This window comes from Neopsephotus bourkii, unplaced genomic scaffold (assembly GCF_033783945.1).
Source record: "Neopsephotus bourkii isolate Nb327-2 ecotype Australia unplaced genomic scaffold, CSIRO-AGI_Nbou_v1 NB_547, whole genome shotgun sequence".
NCBI lineage: Eukaryota > Metazoa > Chordata > Aves > Psittaciformes > Psittacidae > Neopsephotus > Neopsephotus bourkii.
In genome coordinates this window covers 2021064-2033472 of record NW_026901048.1, presented here as the reverse complement: position 1 = coordinate 2033472, position 12409 = coordinate 2021064, and the positions used below count along the sequence as shown (strand labels likewise).

The following is a 12409-nucleotide window of genomic DNA, read 5'->3' as shown; positions in this document are numbered from 1 at the left end:
GGTGATATTTCTACAACTTAAATGAAGAAAAATGAATGCTGGAAGTCCATTTTCAGTCACATGCAAAAGTAGTAATTAGTTGTATTCTAGGAACAACCATTAGTATTGGGATTTAATCCCATTCCAGACCACTGTGGGAAAATGAAGCCAGGCAACTTTTTTTATGTCTTCAGGCAAAGAGGGCAGGAACCCTATTTATCTTAGGCAAAGCATGGAGGAAAAGGGAAGAAAGAGATGCTGTGGAAATATCCCACCCTGTTTCCAAAAAGACAGATATGATAGTTAATATACTATACAAAGAAAGGCATCTTCCCACAAGAGATATATTTTAAAATAAAAAGAAATTTCTTACAGTAGCAGATGTGGCAGCAGAAAGCAGTGGCAATATACCCCCACAAGCCATGATCATGTTGTCCATCAATTGAGAGATGAGGTGAATTGTGTTGTGCACAAATATGACATTGTCACTGCTATTCACAAAGTCCATCACAGTTTTTGTAGAATGGCTGTCCAAAATAAACATTCAGAATTCAGCTTCATTTTTGTGGTATTTTAGCATCTTTATGCTTTCACAAAACTAAAACCAGACAGTTTAGCAGTGAGGCAGCAAATAACACATGACTGCAAGGATCCGTTGATATATCTTAATCAAAACCTAAAACCACCTTTCCTTTCTGTTCTTAAACCTCTCCAAATTATAGCTTGCTAAAAACACCAAGATGTGTGCTAAACGTCATTTGGATAAGATATATTTAGGCTTGTCTATGATTGCTTGCTATAGCAAAAGTATATCAGGCAATACAGTGGTTTCCTGGAAGGATGAATTAGATCTGAACTTAAATCCTTGGAAAAATAAAGCGAATACTAAGGGACTCTGAGAGAAATTAAAAATCTACAAAACACAAAAACTTGAATCCTCTTAAACATGGAAATTATTTTTAAAACAGAAAATAAATTAAAAATACATTTTAGCTATATCTGATGATGTCCTGAGAGGTTAATTTAATCACATCCTAGATATTCAAATCAGACAAAAATTCACCTCAATTTAATCTTTTTTAATCACTTAAGTACTCAATTTCTTCATTCCTACATTCCTTTTTATCAGATCGGTACAGCTATGTGGTTCAATTTAAATTTGATATTCACTATAAGCTAATAACAGACACAACTCAAAAGTTACTCAATCTTAGCATTAAAAGACAGAATTAACACTGTTTTCAAAGTTTCTTGTTGAATCACCAGCTATAAAAGCAGCAACACAGCATGTGAAAATTAGTAAGTAATAAATACTATTTGGGATAGATTATTTTTTTTAGTCCATATTCAGATAATAAAACATGAAGGTCCTTACATCAGAAACATGAAAATCTTGTTCCAATAAAAATCAATAGTGAGACTGCCATTGATTTAAATGTAGTCAGGATTTCAGTCAACATATGTCTGCAAAGAGTCTCCAGAAAAAAAATAAATTTGGGTATAGGTCACAAAATAAGTGTAGGTCTACTGAATGAAGAGTAAAATACCAGATCTGAAAAATTCAAAGAGTAACTCTGAGGCAGTTTTAACAAAATCTCAAGTTAATTATAATTGCAATTCCAGTCTGGGTCATGTCATATAAAGCACAGAAATTTACCTTCTCCACATCTGTATATCTGTTTCTATGGAAAAGAGTAAGTCTGTGAGCAAGCGCTGATGCATCAGTGACCACTTAAATTCAGGAATACGGAATACAGTTGACCTGGAGTCTCTTTTCTGTCCATCTGACATAGCAGCTAGCTCTTGTCCTGAAGAATCTTGATGCCTTAAGGTCTGAATACACAGTTTGCCAACAGAAAGAGAAAAAAAGAAACGCCACCGCACTCTGGTTATTAGTTTCCACAGCATACACCAAAAGGCATTTAATACACTTGAGATTTTAGATATTCATTAAGTTTAGACTGTATATATGGTTACAAATAGATCTAAAACTATTACACAAATGCTATTTACTGGATATACCAAAGCTACGAACTAGTCTACAGCTGCACTACCACACCTGTCAGTCTAGGCATACACAAGCAACAACCCAACCTTACCACAGAGGGAGTATATGTTGCTGTAGACAGTGGTTTTCCTCCTTTAAGGAAGAATGGTGCAGAATGAAGAGCATCCATTAGCAGGTATCTCTGCAGAAGGGAAGTACTCAGATACATGACTCTTTAATCATGAAAAGCTGAGTTAGAAACTAAAGACTAACATGGTGGAGCATTGCAGCATGCAACAGAAGCTCAGTTTTAAATTAAACTTGCACATAAAAGTTAGGCTGATGTGATGGAGTGACAATACTTCCAAGTTTTATAGTATCCAATATATCTACATATTGTGTACCTGCAGAGTAGCTAATATAAAAAATATTTTCACACGTTCCATCATAGGATGATGATATGAGGATATGACAGATACGAGGATGTGAAAGAAACTTGGTGCTATTTTATTTTCTGCAAAAGCAATATTTATTCCTCAAAAATTGCAAGAGTCGAGAATATAAGAGATCAGATTGAAAAAAATAAAGGCTGAGTAAAGCAGCAGAAGAAATTCTAAATAAAATCCTCTCCAAATATATTTCTTTCAATTCTACAAACTTAAGAACAGAAATGCCAACACAGATGAAGTGTCCATCTAGCCAAATACTCAGTCTCCATTAGCATCCATAAGAGGATGCACAAAGAATAAAATCTTAGACTTCTCAGTACACAAATTAGCAAGAATTATTTTAATAATTCTTATTATTAATCAAGGGTTCTTACTATTTTAATCAAGGGTTGAAAATATTCTTTAGATAACTCACAAAATCCAAACACATTAAATTCCCCCAAATGTGGGGGGGTTGTCTGTTTTTTCATAAGAACTTCCTTTAATTTTTAAGGTAGACAGAAGAAGGACAGGTGAGTTTACCTCAGGTATGGATCTGGGGGGCTGAGGTGCTTCTAGACATGTGTTAGCTTTCAGTTCCAGTCTTTCTGTATCTGATGCAACACTAGTAACATCCAGCTTCGCGATTCTTTTGTCAGAGGCTCCAGCAGGCTCTGGCACATGTGCATTTGCATTTTTTTCACTAAGAAGACTCTTTTCTTCCCCCAGCTTCTTTTTCCCTTGTGATACTGGCTGAGCCGTTACTTGCTGAACTGCAGAACTCACTGTGTCTGGTGAAGAAGCCAGTTCTTGTTTTGTCCCATCCGTAACTTCTGTATCTTCAGATTTTACAAGCACAGATTCAGGTTGATTCTCTATTGCTATTTCCTGCTTTATCACTTCACTTTCATTAGAGCTACATTCCTTGTTCATTTCTGCAAACTCTTCTGAAGGTAAATGCATACTACTTTCCACTTTCAAATCAACAAAGTCATCCTCGTCTTCCACCTCTACTGTTGATTTTTCCAGTCTTTCTGGACTTTCAGGAGTTCCTCCCTCCAAATTAGTTTGCATTGACAAAGAAGCAGCAGTGGCAGCTACTGTTTCTTCCACAAAATCATCAGCTTTGCTCAGAGAATCTTCAATTGCTTCAGCTACTCCAGTACTGATTTCTGAAACACTGGGGTTTATTGCTTCTGGTTCTGGAGAAAATTCCACACAAGGCACTGCTTTTAAATCCTGTGTAGTCTCCCAGTCCTCCCTTTCTAAGTCCTCTCTGTGATCAGACACCAAATGAGTTTGCTGGTCACCAGCTGATGAAGTATTTGTCTCCTTTTTTCCACTACTGCAACCCATGTCATCATCAATAATGCAGGAAGGAGCAGCATCTTTTTTTAACTCCAAACACTGTTGCTTGCCCTTGGTTTCAGCTTCTTTGCTAACTCCAGAGATTGTTCTAATTGTAGTTGAAGAATGTATTCCATTCCCTTCACCTGCTTTCCCTTGGTATTCCTTGTACATTTGAGAAAGACTCTCTTTGTGCATTTCAAAAGTTACCTAAAAGAACAGAGTTGAAAGCATGTTAAAAATTATATGTTTATGACCATGTAATCTAATAAAAAAAATTGCTCAAATCAAAGTTGTACTACAGATGTATAGTGGATATTGTCCACATGATTAAAAAAATATTTCACATTGGAGAGAACTGGGAGGTTTTTGTTAAGTATACCTGTAACTCCTGGCCAAAAGAAAGAAATGGGGGGCAAGGGGAGCATGTGGAAGTAAGACCAGAGTCAAAAAAATCCTAGACTGATCCTAAAGACAGGAAATTAAATTTTTATAAGAAGTACTCAAGAGTTTTAAAGACTACCTTTAAAAAGAAAAATCTTTACATTTTAGTTGGAACTAGATGATCTTAAGGTCCTTTCCAACCCTAATTGTTCTATGGTTCTATGACTTACAGTTAATACTTGCATAATTTCCTAGGCCACTTGCAGCCATCTGTAATTAAGAGTTATCTGTGTTACCTGCATTCAGGTAATTGCATGGGTATAGGTAAAAAAATGCAACAGCATAACAACCAGAAAATACTAAAATTTGAGATGGCTCACAATCTCTATTTTTCTGTGACAAGTAGCAAGGGCACTTACTGTAGCTGAGCTTTCACATCATTTTAGCACCTTAAGTATGCTCAACAAACCATAAACAAACTTCTGAAAAGCTTACATTACAAAAATACACCAAAAAGTCTTATCAGTGTAACAAAGCCAAAATTCTAAGGATCTCCAAATGATACCTAAAATTCTCCAGAGAACTCTTTCTCTGGTGGATGCTATTCACCCAGTCTAAAAGGCACACGAGAACAACAACACAATCTGATTAAAGTGAAAAGACCTTCCGATGCATAAGCTGAAAAAAAAATTTATTGTTCTTAGGTATATTAAGAAAATCCAGGTAGAAAAATTATTTATATACATACTGATAAAACTAATTTGTCCAAATAAATAACTGCAGCTTAAAAGAAAATCTCACTAGACTGACATTTTTATTACACTGTTATTCAATTTAGTTTATCTATACCTTTCTATTTAGGATTTAGATTTATCTTTTATAACAGAAGTGTTTATCTGTAAACTTAGTTCTCAAAATTTTCCTAAAATATAGAAAATAAACCCCTCAGCTGCAGTTTAACTATTTTCTTTATTATAAACATTTTCCGTAGACAAAGAGCAGTACATTTTACTCAATAAGAATGCAAATTTTCTTTTTCTCTTACATACTAAACTCATTCATTTGGATCTCACCTAAAAATTCCATGTACATGGCATTCAAAGGGATGATTAGTCAGTAGAAATATTTTCTCTTAAGACAATACATGTAAGTAAAAACCTAACTTGGCAAGTTAAGAAGGTTCTAGAAAGTCTTCCTGTGCTAGTTTTAAATCAGTTACGTACAAACAAAAAAAGTGTGAATGATTACATATGAGTGAAAGGTCATCCATCTGTCACAATGGGTTTATAAAATATTTGGTTATAGGACATTACAAAATGGTGGGGGAGTGGGGTGTATTATTATTTTATAAATCCTTCCTGAACTGTTACACAGTCGGGACGTCAAAAGCAACCCAACCTGGATCATGCTAAAAAGCTCCCCCACTTTTCATTTGTTTTAAAAAACATGATTAGGAAAGCTACTACGTTTGGTCAAATCATTACATTTCTGAAGAAGAAAGCTTGACAACTTGAGCTCATCTCCAGCTACCCTTCTCACTTCTCTCTCCCACTGTTGATTCCTCTATAGCCAAAACTACTAGAATTTTTATTGCAACAAGTACTAAAGAGACATTCAACAAATAAAAATATTTCAGCAAAACTTACCATATATACTTCTCAGAAAGCAGACACTGACCGAAAATATGTATACCTTTTACCTATGCAATGCAAGTATATCTATAACAAATCTATGATAACACAGCTACCTTTATTAATTTCTGTCTTCAGTATCAGACTTGCTACTGCAACATTCATTTTGAAAAATACATGGGAAAAGTAACTCCTCAAAAGTATTTGCAGGCTTTAGCTACACTATGTCACCACACACTTACTTTTAACACTATTAAGCTACATCCAAGCATGACACCTGGATTCTACTCTGGTTATGCACTTGTTCCAAAGCTGTTCAATGTGTCTCAAGTCTAGCTTCAAAATTTGTTTCACTAGTTCCCTTGAACGAAGACAAAGCAAGATAAAGATGAGAATGGCAGAATGGCACTTTTTTTTCTTGTGGAAAGGGGTAAACGAAGGAGACATGTATGTCAAATTCTATTACTGCTCTGGCCATCTCTCCCCAGTACAAATGGGAATAGGTGCAATGACACTAAGATGATCACAACACAGTAGCTAGAGGGACCTGTTACAAACCGTATTTTTTTCCGTGCTCAAACCTGAGTGCAATGTAGAGTAGTACATGACTCACAGACATGTTCAGTAACAGCAACAACTCAATCTTAATGGAACAAACCATAGAGATGTTTTGCAGGGCTGGCAATTACTAAAACCACCTTGCAAAAAGAGCACATTCACAGTGTTGCAAGAGTTTCGTAAAGCAGCACTTGATGATTACACTGGTCCTTACAGAATACAACAAGCTTTAACAACAATATAAAGTTCTGAGTTCTGGCAGCCCTATCTATGTAAGTGTTTTGAAAAACCACCAACCTGGTCGAAATAAATTGCAAGCATCAAGAAATGTAACTTTAAGTGCATTCTAAAAGCGCATTACCAGTTCTGTTACAGCTGCTTTTCCCTAGCACTTCAAGGAATCACTGAGGTTAAGGTCAGAAAGCTACATCAAAAAATCTAGCCCAGCCCTTGACTTTAACACACCTTCCTGAACATTGAGTCCAGTAACATGAATTGATGACAGCATCTAGAAAGTTGTCCAGCCTTGATACTGAAAATCAAGAGATGAAATCCCCCCTTAATAAAAAAAAAAACAAATCAAAGATTTTGATCAAAAGATAAAAAAAAGATTAAATTTAATCTACCATCTTAAAAGAAAAAAAGTGTCCTTCATTTTGAAAGTCTGGCTTACATTTCTAATCACTAACTATATCATTAAAAATACCGCAATGAGGAAGAAATACCATGTTTTCACGCTACAGGAGAACACCTCTCACAAAACCCCATGAAAACCCACTTTAAAAGGATGGCAATTTCTATTTCCACCATAAACATCAGAAAGAATTCATGTCACAATGTATTAAATGCTGTCCTTTCAATAATATTCAAATTAAAACAGCAATGCAGAAACATTATTTTTCAAATATCCATTTTGAGTCTGGGGGTTTCTCATATGAAAAAGGAAGCAAAGTTAAAAAATACTGCCTTGTCAAGTCCAAATATTCAGCAAATCTGTATGAACAATTCTGCTCACTATATTAATCTGTAATTTGGTTTGACCGGAAACCAAGAAATAGCGGTACTAAAATGCAGGTACTGGACAATTCTTCCCCCACACTTCTGTTGCATTACACAGCATTTCTGAAACAAACAACTTCAGAAAGCCAAACAATACACTCTATAAAGAAAACACCTAAGGTTAACAAAAGAAGTATCAGCAAAATCACGAAGTGAAGCAGAACTTATGATTACTAAACAGAAGTAGTGAGAGATTGTATAAAAAGGTATTAAGGATTAAACTTTAGGATCTGCAAGCATGCAACAATTTACTAGACAACTGTTAGTTTGAAGAACCACAAACGTGTTTAAGTCATTTTTTATTTTCCTTCAGGCACTTGCAACTGTAAAGCTGATAATACAAAATTAATTACAAGAAATTGTTCTAAATTAGTGAGCTAAAAGGCCAATCATTAATCTTCACCATCATTTGATGGTTAATCCATAGCTGTCTGCAATGCTTGGAATGCATCTCTACACACTACTAGTTAAAGACACTTGTGAGCTAATAACTGCAACATTTGCCTCTGCCATTAATTTCAACTTAATTTGACATCCAACATTTACTAATTGCCGAGGAAAAAAATTAGCATACAGCAATGAAAAAGGTTAAGATGATTGACATTTGCTTTAAAGAACACAGGGAAAATATTTTTAACTATACATTAAGACCTTGTCCCTTTTTTTCATTATCAGGTGGGCAATTTTGTAGAGATGAGGCAAGAAAGGAATGTCTGCCAGACAGGTCAGACAATTATATAGTACTGCTGTTTCCTTATAGAGTCTGCTCAGTGCAAACTAGCTCCTCTGCTGCTGGCGCCATCAATAAACTCTTCATAATTCCAGAAAGTGTTTCAGCTTTTAAAATCTTAACAAGGATTTTACTGATTTGTTTTTCCACTTCTCCTCTAGCAAGACTAACTGTTCAAAAGTGGAAACTAATCGCCAAACAAAAACAGGTCTGTTTAGATGGGAGGCACTAACAGCTGAAGATATCAAACCTAATTTTCAATTTGGTGAAGTGAAAGATACAAAGGTACTGTGTGCACCATACACTGACTTACAGTCTATAACCCACTGACCTGAGGAATATCTCTGGGTTATTTCTGAGCTGTTCACAGATAAAAGCTAAGAAAAGCAAATTATTGTATATTACGCTGGACACTACATAAAGTTTCAAGGAATCTAAGTTTCCACCAAAAAAACATTCAGGGATACACAAGGCAGGGAGGGAACCCATGTACTAAGACATTTTCATGTAACTGCATCTTCATCTAAGTAGCAATACTTTTGCCTTTTTTCTCTTCAGCTTGACAAAAAGTTATGCATGCAAATGATTTCTAGACTAAGAAAGCAACTACTAGTCAATATATTTCATAAAGTGTTTGCTCATCAGAGATAATTTTCATATGTTGGCAGCATTATTTTCAATTCAAGTAAAGGTCCAATTCAAACACCACATCAAACGTGTTTGCTCATTTTCACTACTGCACCTACTGCTTTTAATTTGTTTAAATTGCAGGACATGTGCACAGTATCCTGACAGGGTATATATTTCCTCTCTATCTCAGTCCCTGCCACCATTCCTACAGTTCAGTTGACTGTCAAATTCTGCCTTGTCCACATTTGATATTTAGTTCTTAACAAAAATATGTTTTACCTCAATTCAGTGTTCACCATTCTGCATCATCATAATACCCGTTATAGGTCTTGTGCACTTCTCTCTTTGGCCATCCTTTTCCAATGTCTCCATGTGTTGGCAGCAGCCCTGTACCAAGGACTCCACATCCATCAACTCAGGGCTCAGAAGCCCCATTCAGTCCTCACAGACACAACGCAGCCACAATCTCAACACAAGCAGTAGCAAGTACAGAGGTTTGCCTCAAACTCTGCAGCAACAGCTAACGAGGCCACTAACAATTCTTGACATTGCAGGCACAGATCCCCCCTGACAGTGATTTTTATATCAAGTCATACAGATGAGAATCCATTATCTTCTAAGGTTATCTTTGCTTAGGAAAGATCTCATAACTGGTTGCCTTTAATGCATCAGCTCTTTCCACTGCAAATGGTTCCCCCTTTCTTCTTTTTTGAGACCTCTGAAAATTCTCAACCAGCAATAAATCACTATTACACTCTCCATTTCAGGCTTCTGTACTGCTTCTTCTATCTAGCTGATCCTGTTCTTCCCTGCTTCATGAATTCTCATTTTACCTTGCTCACTGTATTCCTATCCCCTATTTCACACTTTTCTTTGTTTGACTTAGTCAAATCTTAGCATCTTGCAGGTTTACTCATGACATTCCACTCAAACTGAGTGAATAATGAGATGGAGTAGCACTCCCTGAATCATACCTGCTTCATGTGTAAGAACCCATCAGTGGTTCAGATCTCTCCTCCTGACTCTTGTCCCTTCTGAATAATGAGAATACTCTTTCCTCAGAGGCCTTGATTAGGAAAAGCCTTCCCAGACATATACTACAAAACAAGCTGCTACAAGGGAACACTTAGCAAACTTGAAGGATTGCATCGTAACGACACATCCTAGATGGTACATAGCTCTAAAGGAGGCTGCACATTCTAGCCTCCAAATTCCTTCTTCTCTCTGTAAATCAAATGAACCTCTGAAAATAATTTCATAGAATGGTTTGGGTTTGAAGGGACCTTAAAGATCATCTAGTTCCAACCCCTCTGCTGCTCAAAGCCCTGGGGCAACCTGGCCTTGAACACCTGACAATTCCATCTAGAATAAGCATTTGTTGTTGGATTTTTTTTATAAGTAACTATTTGTACCATAGGAATGAACCCCATATTTAAGCATTTTTACTGTGCTACTTAATTTGCATCTCCCCCAGCTTTGCTGCATTAACATACTGGGCATCACACTACTGAAAACCAAAAACCTGCACTAGCACAATGACCATCTTGGCTAGCTATCTCTGCTTCCCCCCTCAGGGCACTGCAGATACACTTTACAGAGGACTGAGGAACTTCTGAAGTCCTCAAAATGCACTAGAGCTAAAAAAATGCCTGCACATAACACTGTGGAAGACCTTACCTCCTTCAAGATAGGGAGAAAAAATGGACACAAAACTGTCCTCAATAACTCATGAAAGCCAATGGGATTTGGACTCAAGAGATCCTGATGGCCTGTTACTTTCTGAAACTACTGAGCCATGGTCTCTCCTCTGCAAATTAGTTTTTAAATTGCCATCATATATTAAATCCTCCAGCACCTACTCTTTGCTGCTTTTGCCAGTTTTCCCTCATCTGACAGTGATGAAAATCAGGCAAACATAGCACATGTACACACCTTTTTTTTTCCCCTCTTGTATGAAAGGAATGGGGCACCAAAGAACTTAATACTTAACCAATGTCTGTTACGACTGTACTTTAGACTGAAAACTAACAATTATTTTCAAAATACATTGTATGCTAAAAATCACAGTACTGACATTTTAAGATTGTACTTCTTCTCATTCAGATCATGGAACAAAATTTTTCAACTTATACAGAAATAAAACTTCAGCCTATACATATTAAGATTTCTGAGTCGTACTCACTGAAAATTTCAGCTACTAAAAGATAATAAATAAAGCAGAATTTACCCAAATATCTTCTCTTTAACCAAATGACATGGTAACATGAAGCAAAATTTAAGTAACAAAATATATTTAAGGCCTGAAAAAAGCAAATGTTAGTTCTTACTAGCACTTTAAAACATTCAGATAATTTAGGAGTGCATTATGCTCTGTAAATCATTATATTCTTTTAAAACTTTGGGAAGCTGAAAGGTCAAAAAGGCAAGTTGTTCACCATTCTTTACTTGTTTCCTACTATTAATCCCCAAATCATTGGTCTGCTTTACAAAGTAACATGGCTAGTCAGGTAAAATCTAAGATCTAGCTAGCACAGTTACAATATTTAAAAAGCAGAAGTTCTTAGATGTTTTCATAAATTCAGCACTGGACGGTTAGAACAAACTGGAGTTGTGATTTGACCTTTTCATTAACATGGCAGAGGGGTTGGAACTAAACAATCTTAAGGTCCTTTCCAACCCCAACCATTCTGTGATTCTGTGATTCTTTGATTTTTATTGAACTAGAAGGCACAGATTAAACACCACTGTGTACAGTGTATTACTACTTGGAAAACATAAAAAAAATCGAACATGGCAATGGGAAAAATACATAAGTAACACTGAGAAATTTGGCTTTAAAAAGGTTACACGTGCCTTCTGAGTGCAAGAAAACCAATGTAGTGCAATTATGCTAGAAAACCACTGCTGCTTATAAAGCGTCGTGCAGCTGTTGGAGGAGAGAGAGGGTTACAGTGACAAACAGCTTCCCTACTACAAAGGTGGCAGGAAATCTATCAAACTGGACAATAAAATTGCAATTGAGTTTCTTCGGCTTTTTATAGCAGCTGCATGTATCTTGATGTGTAGCTCTGCAAAACCTACCCAATTCTGTAACACTAGTCCTTTATGTACTAGTTCTTTATCATAGAATGGTGTTATAAATTAGTGGCAAGAATGGTGCAAAGGTTGTAAAAAGGAAAAACAAGCAGTAACCAAATACAATTAGAGAAGAAATAATATAAACACAAATTGGCTATTCTCTTAGCAATATTAAGGAAATATTTTTGTTCCTGTAATTCTCACTACACTTTGAAAGCATGCTGAAAATCAAAAACATCTGAGATGCACTTAGCATCAAACAATTTGCCCACTGAATTATGTCTACACTATATTATGTGTGAAGATGTATGAATCTCGGTATAACAGGATACAAGAATATTCAAAACAAGTAAAATTAGAGGGAATAAAAAATAATTATTATTATATATTAGTATCAGCTTATGTGGAGATCTTCAAGTGATTTGTAAGGTTTTATCACAGAGATTTTTCTGTGATTTCTCCTAATCACGCTTCTGTAATTAAAAGATAGTTATGAAATATTATGTAGCTTTATATTGCTAGCTGCATAAACTGCATATATTATTTATAAAAAGTTCAAATGCCAACTATATAATAAAGGTAAAAAAATCCCATTTTA

The 12409-nt window shown here is 35.7% G+C and overlaps 1 protein-coding gene across 3 annotated transcripts in view; it reads right to left on the bottom strand.

Moving 5' to 3' along the window:
• LRBA (LPS responsive beige-like anchor protein) overlaps positions 1-12409 on the bottom strand; it is a 400194-nt gene that overhangs the window by 319696 nt on the left and 68089 nt on the right. For all 3 annotated transcript variants that reach the window (XM_061350996.1, XM_061350998.1, XM_061350997.1), the window contains exons 22-24: positions 2938-3951; positions 1637-1812; positions 353-506 (exon numbers count right to left, since the gene is read on the bottom strand). In XM_061350996.1, the coding sequence (XP_061206980.1) occupies positions 353-506; positions 1637-1812; positions 2938-3951 (1344 nt within the window). The remainder of the gene's footprint in view (positions 1-352; positions 507-1636; positions 1813-2937; positions 3952-12409) is intronic.